At 38.4% G+C, this 13,566-nt stretch overlaps 1 protein-coding gene across 1 annotated transcript; it reads left to right on the top strand.

The window, feature by feature from the left end:
• The first annotated feature begins 2,099 nt into the window (after window positions 1–2,099).
• Window positions 2,100–13,198, top strand: LOC119731693 (lactadherin-like). The gene is made up of 6 exons (XM_038204911.1): window positions 2,100–2,163; window positions 7,240–7,389; window positions 8,855–8,993; window positions 9,278–9,446; window positions 10,695–10,833; window positions 13,113–13,198. The coding sequence occupies exons 1-6, from the start codon at window positions 2,100–2,102 to the stop codon at window positions 13,196–13,198; spliced, it is 747 nt and encodes a 248-aa protein (XP_038060839.1).
• The last annotated feature ends 368 nt before the right edge of the window (window positions 13,199–13,566 follow it).

The following is a 13,566-nucleotide window of genomic DNA, read 5'->3' as shown; positions in this document are numbered from 1 at the left end:
CTAGACCAAATAGAATAGACATTTTAGTTTGCAGGCTATTTTGGTGGCAATGTGCCTATCAGGACTCAAGCTATCTCCCATAAAAATTCAATTACAATCAACCATGGAGATAATTTAAAAATGAGCAAGAAATTTCCAATATTCATTGAAGTGCATATATTTCCGACACCTAAGCGAAATCCTCCCCTTTGAATTGGAAAAGGATCCCTGCATCTTTTCAACTTAAATTGATATAAAATGGCAAAGACGCAAACTTAATGAACCTTATGACCACAATTACTACTGCCCCTTCAACCTGTTAACTCGTAACTTGTTTTTGCACAAGCTCTCATTGGTTTTGTACACGTTTTTTTAACACGGTTTAAATCATAAACAAACGCACACACACACTTTCTTCTCTATGCTATGGAGGTGATGATTTAGATATTTATCATAACAATTATACGTACAATGTAAAACATAATACATAAGTGATAAAATGTTCAACTTAAAAAAGCGATTTCTTTGGTTAAACATTTCGGTGTTTCAGATGTTAGGTTATGTTATGTTATGTTTTATTGCACAAAATAGGAGCAAACAACATGGGTTTACATAGAGTAACCTTTGAAATTACGTCATGCTTTGCCTCTCCTAACGTTTTTTAAATTGTTAAATATATTTAGCAACACATTAAATAGTACGGTTTTTTTCGGACGACATAAGGAAGATGAATTAATGATTTTAATATTGGTATAGGAAAACCTATTCCAATTTATCCTACATTTAAATCGTGTTTTTGCTTTGTGTTTTTTTTTTCTTGCTTGTGGAGTATGAACATCCAGTATAAAAGCATGCATTTAATCCGGCTTGTACGTGTTCTTCTTGATTTGTCATATTGAATCACAACTTCCATCGAATCAGCTGATGAACGTACGCGTTGAGAAAAGATATGCCTATGCAATCAACCCCCCCCCCCCGCTCTCGAGATACATCTTGCCAAACCGGTATTACATCCTTTTCTTGACTAGAAATCGCCATTGTTGAAACGTACCAGACGGGCTACATCAAGGGTTACCTGTACACTGTGATAAATGAGTACAAGGCCGCTTTGTATATTTCAAGTTGCCGTCGCGCTTCAGTGAACTAGCCAATTTAACCTTAAGGGCCTGTCACATTATATGCGATCTCATGGGAGACCTTACGGCGACCAAAAATATTTCATAAATTTAACAATCGCAGCGAGGACGCAAGAAAATTACAACTTTTTGTCTCAAAGAAGCTCAAGCTACGCTCATACTGTGCTCTTTCCGCGCTTACGATGCGTTTAACTCGCTCTCTATGCACCCCTGTCAAGCTCAATTACTCGATCTAGTCGCTGCCGCTGCGCTGTCACTGTGCTCACACTACGCTCTTCTCGCTGTTGATACGTCCTAGTAGCTCGCGTCGCGCTCTCTATTCGACCAAAATACGCTCATGTGACGTCACTTGCGCTGCATAAATACCAAGACAAAACGGTCAATACACAGCCTAGTTTCAAAATTATTCTACAATTATTCTACAAGCCTAGGCTGCCTCAATGCCACTTCAAAGTCGCACGATTCACGCTCGCACAGCGCCCGAGTGGCGTCATTACGGCGCCCTTGCCACAGCGCAGAGGTGTTGCGATTGTTTTGAGCATGTTCAAAGACATTGGCGCTCATCGGAGACCATTAAGACCCCCTGGCGCCCATCTGGCGACCTATGCAATTGTCGCTGCGATCTAATAGTTGTTGTTGAGCCCCAGCTATTTTTCAAGGACGCAGTGAGAGCGAATATAAGATCGCAGACAGTGTGGCAGGGCCTTAAGGTTAATGGAATATGTTTAATCCATTATTTAACACCGAAGCTACATTTACTATCGGTACGCTAGACCAAGTAGAAAGCAGGCAGTTACTGGTTGTACCTTCTTTCATGCTTTGTCCTTGAGTTATTGCATTATTAATGATAGCTGTTCACATAATCACCCTATCAATTACGTAAAAATATATATGTACGACCAAGCAGGCCTCGCCAATGGAGCGTTACTAATGGAACGGTGGATAACTTTGCCCAGTGTTTAGATTTGATTCGCTAGGCTCGCCATGGCGTCAGCCTATTCCGTGGTCTACGTCTTTGTCGCTGCTGAGGCACTGGAGCTGCATGGTGGTTTGTGTACTAGGTGATTTATACGATCAGCCTACCAGATTGTCGATCATTGCTTCAGACACGGGTTTGAATTGTGGTCTAAACTCTTTTCTGATTGTCCTTCAGTGCTTTTCATGCGAAGCCGTCTATTAGGTTGCTTGTTGCTTGCTTGTATATTAATCTCCGATCAATATACACGCAGACTTAATACGGACTGTCAATTATTGCACCAATCACATAAAGTTTCGGGTAAGCTTCAAGTTGAGGCTCTTTCCCAACTGTTGCCCGGTGTTCTGTCTACGTAGTTGCATTTGGTTTCCGTTGGTGTGTGAATCGTGATAAAAACATCTTAGCAGATTCGTGCACAGAATTCACCTGCATCTTGGAAAATGGACGGAGCAGCAGTTTTTGTTCTGATGCTGTTAGAAATGGCAGGTAAGATTGAATATAAATCAACTGGGGTACGTCCTCAAACTCCTGACTGCTTGGCAATGGTAGAATAGTTTATCCTCTATCATCTATTTCCCAACATCATACAACCAAAGTAGCAGTAGTCTTTCGCTATGCAATTTACTGATCCTATCTTGGAAGTTGTATTTGTCGGTTTGAAACGAATATTATTTTTTGGATATTTTATGATCGGCAAAAAAATAGTAGTTTATTACCAGTTTGTAACCATGTAAATAAGGAAATAAATTTGTGCTTAGCTGGTTTTAAACACTGTGTTTAATCACATATCACCAATGCTGAAACTGACCCGAGCCGAATCATACCTTTTCTGTAAACAAATACAAAATCAAAACGTTTCGGCCCACAAGTCAAAACTAATCAAATTAAAAAAATTTCAACGATTTTGTTCACCAATTTTAATTCATGTTTTTCGAAACACCCCTCTTGCAAGCCTATGGTATGACCCTCTCGTAAAAAAAACCTCCCCATCTAAAGATTTACGCGTGCGTCAGGCATACTGCGTGAAGTGGCGCAGAACGCAGCTGTGCCGGTGTACTGTGAATTTAGGACCAATAAATACCAACTCACTGATAGTATTTATATTGCTGGCAAACTGATCAACTTATTCTTTTATAACACTTATTATAACACCTTACCCACAGATTCTGTGTCTTGATTGGTCGAGAGTGAGTCACAGATACTTTCTATTTTTGCTATCTTTCTGTGCACGGCCAAAAGTACTATACCTGTAGCAACCAAAGTACTATACCATTAGCAACCAAAGTACTATTTCCACGGCGCGGTATTTGTGTGCAAATGCATGCTGGTGTGCGCGTTGCGCGTAGCGCGTTTTGTTCCAAAGAGAGCGCGCCACAGAGTTGGGTTCCAACATTTCGCGAAGGGGTAGTTTGGAAGAGAGAAATACATTTTTCACCAATTTGTATTGAAATTGATGTTTATTTCAACTGTGTTCAGATTTAAATAATTTAAAATACTAAAACCAAGCAGAATCTGTGGGGGAAGTGTTATAAAACAAATATTGAATGCTTTATCTCGTGGTGAAGCCGAGGGAAAATAGAATGCCCATGGATCACCTCGGGAGGCTAGTTTTACTACACCACTCGAAGCATTCAATATTTGTATACTATATCATGTACATTTTAATAACGATGCATCTTTTACCCTCCCCACAAGTTCAATATTGCAAATTTTGGCCGGCCGCTGCCTGTGTAAAATTAACATCGAATATGGAGGGGGGAGCATCGATATAAATTACTGGCAGATCTTTTGTTAATGATTTTAGTTTTGGCATCGTAATCTTGTTATTTTCTTCTTCTTTATGGCTAATCGGTAACGAATGGACAGTCATGGTTTAGCCAATATTGCTCAAATGTATTAAATGGTCATGTGAATTATCTCAGACATTTAGAAAACATTAGCCTGGAAAAATGGACAGTGCTCGTAGCTGACTGTAGTTATCACTCAGAACGTGACCGGTCTCGTTTTTTTTATTTTCCAACGGATGAAAAATTGATGAAAGTGTGTACACCGTGCGAATTGCCACGTAAGGCCAGGTTGGTGTAGACATGTTTAGTCACATTACCAGGGCAACGCGTGACCTCGGCGGCATAACGTCGTTACCACGTCGGCGAATGATCTGAAATAATAATGACTTCATTTTGATCTGCTACGGTGACCTCAAGGGAGCTTTACTACATGCTTACCCAGTTTTGATAAATTAAGGCATTTCAACATTTATGATGAGGTACATATTTTTTTTTTCTTTTTTGGGGGTGGTTTAATATTTATCCAAACAAACAATCTTTGGTAGTTCGCTAGAAGGCGTCATACCTATTTTCAAGGCAAATTCATCATTTCTTTTACATTTTGTCAAAAATTGAATTGAACAAAATCCTGTAGAAAAAGTAATATTACATATATTTGCAGTTTTGCTTGCAAGAACTTTCGAAAATCTAGGATGTAAAAGACTCATTCAAAAGGTTTGTTTTAGTACAAAAATCATTCAAATCATTTATGTACTTTTTGAGTTACGGAATCTTAAAGCTATAGTCTATCATTTGCAGCCACCTGAAAAGTAACTGGCGTAATTATTGTTGAAAAACAAACTTGGTTGAAAGATAGTGAGGGAACTAAAGTCCCTGTGAAATTATTCTTTCTGGGAAGCTGTCATTTTGAAGTAATCAACGAAAGAAGGCATTTCCAACGGTGATTCTTAAGAAGTACCGTAGGAAAATTTAAATTAGTAGTTCGTTTGTTATTCAGCGCAGCGCGCACAAGTATTGGAACGACGCACACGCGCGCGCGGTTGTTATAATTCGTCGGATCAGTGCGCTACATCGCGTAAAGCTGCAATTCAAAACAATTCAAAACACGATTCAGTTACTTTTGATTTGAAATTGAGATCTTAGAATGCTGTTTTTCTCGGAATGTACAGCTAAAACTTAGCTGAAACTTCATCAGGTTAGTTGTTCAGTATCCTTCATTAGATTTTGAACTCTTTTGTTGCTTCAAACGAACAAAATGCACAAATTACAAATGATGGACTATAGCTTTAAACACAACAACCGTTTTATAGTTCTGGCCACATAAGGATGTGTGTGAATTGTTACTGCTTTGCTGAAAGAACGCACACTTTTTTTGCGATCTGTGGACAGAACTTAAAACGGTGGTCGTGTTTAAAATTCTGAGCGATTTAAATGATTCTTGTATTAAAACAAAGCTTTTGAATTGGGCTTTCATATCCTAGATTTTAAAATTGCAACATGCAGAACTTTACTAAAACAATAGTCCCTACATTGGGTTTCGCTTTTTTGGCCCACCCTGTAGAGATTGTTGTTCTTTAAAGAAAAATGTATGCAGACACATATGGTTGAGAGTGCAACAGCAATGTTGTATGTCATGGTAGTGCCCACAGAGACTGCTGCAATTCATGTAAAACACAGAAAACTGCCAGTCAGAATTAAGATCAAGTAGATTAAACTCACTACTTTCATAATACGCACTTTCATTATCTATGAAATTATCGTCATTAATAAACACATTTGACATTAATAAGACAACAAGGGAACATTAAATGTGAACACAAAATAGAAACAAAATACTTGAGGATCACAAGTCATACAGTGATCTCGTTATTACAGAAACATTGATTAATTTACTACAGGGTGAGAACTGAAGTCACAGTGTGACATCAATATAACAAAATGCTCAGAGTGAGTTGGTATCAAAAACAAGGAAAAAAGGTCAACGAGGATGTGAGTCTATCCAGTTCCTTCAGTGAGGAGATCAACGTCTTCTTGTTATTCCGCAGAAGGATAATCCTTCCATCAATTAACCATGCTGCCTCCACAGATGATGTTGCCTTTTAAGCTTCCGAAGCTTATTCCGTTATGACAATCCCGGACCCTTTGAGGAGACGTTTGATCTTGAAGACGGTGGAACTGGAGCCATAGCCTATAAACTTGATTTTTAACGGCCGTGGCTTCTTGTCAGTACGTTTTCTTGGTTGTCCAAGGCTATGTGATCGGTCAATGTCAGCTGTTTGCAGGCCAAGATAAAGTTTGCCATTGCTGGTTTGTATGACAAGTTTATCCGTGTTCTCATCCAACGACACTTTAATACCATGAAGCAAGAGGCAGTTCCTACGTCCAAGTCTTCAATTAGAATTCTGTTGAGGTTGGACATGTCCTTGAACTTCTGTACAAGTGCAGCTAGCTCTTCGCTCTGTTTGGTGTTGTCCATAGCAGTGGCCTTGTACAATTCCTAAGCAATTGCATACTTCACAGAGGAGGCAATGGACGTTACGAAATGTTTGTTCTTCACCAGACTGATTGCCGATTCCCAATTAAGTGGGTATAACTTGTGCTGATGATCTTATCAGACACAAGTGTAGCAATTGGCACGATGATAGAGTGGAGAAGAGTAAGGTCTTTGGTGATTACCTTTGAAATCCGTTCCCTGTGTTCTTGTTCGTCATATAGCGGGCCGCTGTTGTCTTTGTGATCAGACATCCGTGACGACGGGTCTGAGGGACTGCTCGGTGTTGTTCCTTTGCTTAGGGTTTAATACATAACTCTTTTGTAGTGTGGACTCTGCACCACTGGTTCTTGAAGACGTTGTGTTGTGATTGCCAGTGCTGGCAGAATCAGATTATGATGTACCAGTTTTTGAAGAGTTTCTGTGTCGATTCGACCTCATTATATTCCATCCTCTGGCCCAATAATACCTATGTGGTCCGAAGTGCGGATGGTAACGCCAAAACAGCGAATCCTGCTCTGTAATCAGTTTATTTGAACGAGATTGGAGAGGTCGATTTAAATGCTATATGCCAGTCATCACAGCGCCCTCTCGTTTGGGAAAGACACAGCGCAAATTTAGTTGCATTACGTTAAAATGTATACGCCCTGGGATTGGTTGACGTCGTCATTGGCATCCCCCTGCCAAATTGTCCCCCATACCACCCCACCGACACACTCCACCGAGATCGCCTCCCGTGATATGCAGTATACCTGAAACAAAGAGTGTTTCCACAAAAGTATCCTTAGTTGCGAAATATACCTTTTCTATATTTATTAGCCACTGGGAACTGTTGGTTTCATTTGTATTTATATTTAATTTATTCCAAAGTTCTCTTGGCTGGTGTGGACAGCGAACAGAGGGTGTGCTACTCCGGTCCCCCTCCGGAACCTGATCCTGATAATCCGGATGACTGGATGAAGCAAGTCATGCAAGAGATACGGAAGCGTTGCCCGGGAAAGAGGGAACCTACCCCAGCTGGTAAGCCGTCTTGCGATCTCTCATGCCGTAGGTACAACATATGCATATGGATTTATATCACAAATTTATATTGCATTGGGATTGGACATTTCATTAAAAAAAATTAACAAGGTTTATCGACGGCTGCAAAGGACTTTCAACATTTGCTACTTTGGCAAATTTGCAAGATGCAATCTGTTTTTTCCCCCTCTGGAGGGCGCACTGTTTATAAAGCGCATCCTCTAGAAACGATATGGTTGAAATTGATCAGTTTTTTTCTTATAAACGTTGTTTTATGAGTTGTTTCCCCCTTTAAAAAGGCAGCAAACTCCCACGAATTAACAATATCAGGTTGTAAGGAGTAACTCTCCAGAATATAAGGTAATAAGGTTAGAAAATGTGATTAACCTTCCCAGAAAAATACATCGGTGCATTGTTATATTCCAAAAAGTTTCTCCCAAATTAAGAAATATTTTTGTTTTATAATTGTTTGCAATACTTTTCTATCATTGAGGTTTAAAAGATTCTGCATTCTATCCCCCCACCCCCCAAAAAGTTTGGGATCGAATTAGCTTTCCAACGATATCAGTATCTATGAGTTTCAATATCAGTAACAGTTTACTTTGTTTACTCGTATATTACCAACAGAGTGTTCCAGTCCGCAATGCCTAGGTATGGAGGATGGGACAACTATTAACAATTGTTGACTGGTACGATGTGGGATATGACGTTTTGATCACCCGAGGGCGCAAAGCACCCGAGGCGAAACCTAGGGTGCTATGCGCCCGAAGGGTGTTCAAAACGTGATGTCCCACATCACACCAGGCCAGATAACAATTTTTTTGTTATACCTATATGTCTTGGATATTTTTGATTTTGATGTAAAAATCACGCAAAAACAGCAGTAAACACAACAATCATGCCAGACACGACGTCAACTCACACGCATGTCACGTGCTCTAACAGCTGATAGTCTGCAAGTTCGCTGCGTAGTACGTGTGAAATGGGTACGCACGCGTACGCGTACGCGTACGTACCGTACGCACAAAGTCATAGCACACTCCCTGTAGGATATCACTTAAGCCTGGTTCATACTCCACACGAATGCAAATACGAAGCAAATTTGACGTCGTGAAACATTCGCTGCAAAATTCGCCCGAGTTGAAATATGTTCAACTTTTAGAAATTCGCAGCTCGAATACTTGCTATGACGTCATACATTTGCGTTCGCTTCGCTTTTGCATCGAGTATGAACCGGGCTTTACAAGTTGGAAATGTGTTTTATTCAGCGCCAGATATGTATTTTTAAAAATACATATTTGCAATATCCTACTATTATTAAGATTTATAAAAGAAAAGTGTCTTCGGGATTGTACATTTTATTCCAAATCAAAGCCCATCATCAAATAATTTTAAAATTGGTATATTTTAGTATTTATATTAGTAAATTTGTTTTCTTTATTTTTCCCTTGCTTGTTACCAACAGAGTGCGTGAGTCACGCCTTGGGCATGGAAGACAGGACGATCCCTGACGGTTGCATCAAGGCGTCCAGTCAATACTACACTAATTGTTGCCCAGCCAGTAAGGCACGCCTCAATAATAACAAAAGATGGATACCCTATAGGTAAGTATTAAAGGGAAATACCACATGTCACACTCTATCCTCATGCTGTTATGCACTCTCTATTATTTTATATCCCCCACCCCCAATAAAATGGGTTTAATTAATGGACATATAATATCGCCAATGAATGGTGTTTTTTTCTCTTTTGGCTTTTCTTTTCTTCTTCTTTTTAATACGGGAAAACATATTCCTGACCGCAACCCGATTTTTAAATACATTCTCGCAAGCGGATTTGTAGAGTATTGTTACTTCATTCATTGTACTTCTCTTCACTCTGTGTACAGTGACGATGCCAATCCCTGGATCGAGGTGGACCTCGTTGGGAGTGCAGTGGTGACAGGTGTCATCACACAAGGCTACAGTAGTCAGTTTGTGACGCAGTACAAGGTGTCATATCAGAAGCATCCCTCAACTTACTATGATCACGTGGAAGATGGACACGGAAACATCAAGGTAAATATCAATCTCAAAGGGAATATACATCATTTGCTTTTGCTGTAATTTTCAGAAATGGATGGATTTTGGGGGGGTTGGTAATACATAGCAAATATTGTTACACTGACATTTTTTTACGTTTTGGGCTCGTAGATGCAAGAAAACAATCTTTTTGCTGTTGTCTGGTTCCCTGACTCCATATAAGATAGAACGGAGCAGTTTATAGACGTTAGGGAATTGTAAGATCAGGAAACCAGTCTAGCTTGCTTGTACCTGTTGATAGGTGTGTAATCGATTGCAAACAAATGCGAACTTACTAAATATGGTCAATTGGGGCCAGTATTTGAACAAACAAAAAATTCTGACGCACGTCGGCCGACCAGCGTTGAAAATTGATACAAAAATACCACTTTTCTTGAAAATGACAGTATACGAGGTGCCACGATTTTACAGGATGCTTTAAACTGTCATTTATAACAGTCCAGCAGGGCATTTCAAAATAACTTGATAGTACAGAGCTATTCTAAAATTGTGCCTCATTATAACCAACAAGCAGAAGCAAATTAGTCTGATACATCCTCTTCCAGTAGGATAAACATGAGGCTCTTGTCCAAATACGAAATAACTTTTATCAACAACAAAACCTTTTTATGCCAGTTGAAATAGAATAACAAGGAGCCTAATAAACTCATTTCATAAATTTAACGTAAATTACAGATTCTCAGAGCACGCACTATATGTAATGTTGTTTTTTTCTGTTTATGGAAAGACATTCTGTAAATGAAAAAGCAGAACCAAAACCTCACAAAATGTATTTCATATTTAAAAAACATATGTAGCACCAACAATAATAATGACTGGAAAGCTAATTTCATAAACTACTTTTAGATGAAAACAAATACTTAAATTGCTCAATCCGTTCAAACAATATCGCCATTTAAACACAAGTACTCGTAGAGTTCTTTCGTCTAAAAAAAATTCAATTAAAGCCTTTTGAAGCCCAGTCTTTTCAAAAACAAATTGATTGTATAAATCCCATTTGCCTAAGCAGGGTTGTTCATAAAGATATTGTGTACTACAGTTGTTGACAGTTGTTGAAACAAGTGTTCTGTGTCATTTTCGTTGTTGTCCAAACAATCAGAGCACAAAATAAATTGCTTTTTTACGTAGATTTTTCAAATAAAAATATATATTTTTGGGTTTGGGTTCCACTTTTTTGACTCATCCTGTTCGTAAATGTAATGAACGTAAACTTGTTCGTATCAGGTGTTCATCGGCAACACTGATGGCAACACACCGGTCACTAACCTGTTTTATCAGAGTGTGGTAGCGACGGTAGTGCGCATTAAGCCTACTAAGTGGCAGACTTTGTGTTCTCTGCGATTGGAGCTGCTTGGATGTCGCCGTGATTAATTAAGCTGAAACATTCAGGTGATTCTGTTCGACAGCACTGACAAAATGTCGTTTGATACAAAAAAGGTCATATGGAGGTACTATTGAATATCACTATAAGATACTACATTTAGTAGCAGGAATATCTTATCAGAAAGCAAGAACATACTGAATATTTTGGAAAATTTTGGAAAATGTACATTTGAATGTGTAAAACATAAATTCCATTTGGCGCTGATTTTGAGAACAACGTATATCCGGGTTTCATTTTCGCAATAACTACCATTCGATTTCATTTTGCATCATTCAAATAAATGAATGTGCATAACGTTTCATTTAAAGGATTACAAATACGTAATTAGGTTTTCGGTACGACGGATGCGTTGCCGTTTATTACGAATGTGCAATCCAATTCACAGAAAATCGATTCGTTATTGTGACACGGGCTGAATTGTACAGTCTTTTTCATTTGTCATTATTTAAATTCGCAAAGTATGCATTCAATTTAAATACAGTTTACAGCCTATACAAATCATGATCGGGCTTTGATTGATCATTAATGCGTTTGTTCTTATGTACACAAAGGCCTATTTGAAATAGGCAAATGAAATGTTAAAAAGATATAAATCTCACCAAAATAAAATCAATCAAAATAATCTTGTAGGCATATTATTGGGACGGTAAAGGGAAACATCACGTGTCATGTTACATGGGATCGGGGAACTTTTTTGTTGTTTCTTTGTCTGAATTGATTTTAATGTGTTTCTGTATTACTCTCTAATTTTATCAAATCGATTGCTTGATTATATGATGCGATTGTGGCAAATGCTGAGCAAAAAAAAAAAAGAAAGAACGATTGTCTTCTACTTAGGTTTTTTTATTATTACAATAGTTGGTATGTTTTGAAAGACTGCACCACTTGGTTTAGATCAATCATCATGAATATTCAAAAATTCAATCATTCATTCAATTATTCCTCATATGCTACTTTTGTGAACACATCAATCAATTCCAATGCTCGACCAGGCATGCGTTAAATAACACTGCGCGTTATTGCGCGTTATATTGAAACAGGGATTTGGATCGTTCATTCTATTTCGCACGAAAACGAAAGCTTCTTTTACAAATTCTTGTACATATTTACCGAAATTGTCCGGAAAAACCTATATTAAAACTGATAAACCTATTATCGCCTCTTTTATCTCCCTTGGAAGATAAAAAATATATCCGAAATTCAAAAGGCATTCATGTATCTAATTGGAAAATAAACTCACGAAACACAACAACGACGAAGGCCTGGATCGTGGTAAAAACATCGGCAATGTGTATCTGTTGTACATTTATTCTGGTCTGTTTTTTTGTAAATGCACTTTCACTCTAGATATAAACTAAATTACGGTACAATGTTGAATAGTTAAATTTTGGTAATTTAATTTTTTCCTAGGGGGATAATGACTTTTTGAGTAAAGGCCGTTTTATTATTTACGCGATTGCGATAGGGAAGCACATAGGGCGTCAGGAAACATTCGCTGCGAATTTGCCCGAGTTGAAAATATGTCCCAACTTTTGCGAATTTGCAGCGCGAACACTTGCTGTGACGTCACAAATTCGATTTCGTGTCGGCGTTAATTGAAACGGCGTTAAAATGTGGCCTTTGCTTTAAGTGTGTAACTTTCTTATTCAATGTGGTATTTTGCTGAAAATGTAAGAAAATATAATTACGATATCAACCATCATACAATAATTTAGGTGTACAGTTTGGTGTTAGGTGTATAGTGTATTGTTAACGTAACTAACATTTTATTGACAGTATTCTTGCTGTTCTATATTCAAAATAAATACATGTACAAGAGTATACAAGTGTATATGTATGTGTATAATGTAATAGTACAGTGTTTGGCAATCGTTTTACAAAAGTGGATTACTGTCATGTTTTTTGTTAAGGGTGAACAGGTTAATCAGAATACCCACATTTCAAACCTTAAATTTCAAAGGGCCACTTGTTGTAGATGACGAGGATGAAACAAAAATACTTATAATTCCCAAATATTAATAGCACGTTGTGAGTAACCATGAAGAGGAGCTAAGAGACATCCACATTGATCTCATGAAGGGGAAAACCTTTAAGTATATGTAATTAAAAAACTGTTTTGCTTTGTGTTTGTGTTCGTGCTTAATTGTTAAATAAAATCCACTAAAGGAAATCTCCATTTCGTTCGACCTTTACTTGTTTTTATTTATATTTAAATATTATATATTTATTATATTTTATTTTATTTTTTTCTTTACTAGCTTGCTCCACCGAATCGGCCTCAGAGGTTGAGGCCTCGGCCTGGGAAGTTGTGGCCTCGGCCTTGGCCAAAACCTCCGAGGCCTAGGCCAAGGCCTTGGCCACAACCTGCGAGGCCGAGGCCAACTGAGGCCGAGGCCACCACCAGCTATAAAAACACGTAACAAAATCTTAATCACTCAAACAAGAACATGGTTAAGGTTTTAAGGACTTTTTATCATCTTTTTATATGAATTCACTCATTTTTGGAGCGCCTGACTTCCAAATTGGCAGGTTTCATTGTGTTTCCTCCTGCCATACTCGAACAAGTCGAACAAGATAAAAAGTCGAACAAGATAAAAAGGGATAGTTTCGGTGCAGCTTCGGGTGTGTACAAAAGAATCCCCGTTCATTAACGTACACACGTGCTGCACGTGCGGGCTATGACAAAATCGCATCCGAGGATCATTCTGAACA

This window comes from Patiria miniata, unplaced genomic scaffold (genome assembly GCF_015706575.1).
Source record: "Patiria miniata isolate m_02_andy unplaced genomic scaffold, ASM1570657v1 HiC_scaffold_1, whole genome shotgun sequence".
In the NCBI taxonomy this organism is placed as follows: Eukaryota; Metazoa; Echinodermata; class Asteroidea; order Valvatida; family Asterinidae; genus Patiria; species Patiria miniata.
The sequence above is the reverse complement of the archived record's forward strand: the minus strand, read 5'-3'. Positions and strand labels throughout refer to the sequence as shown.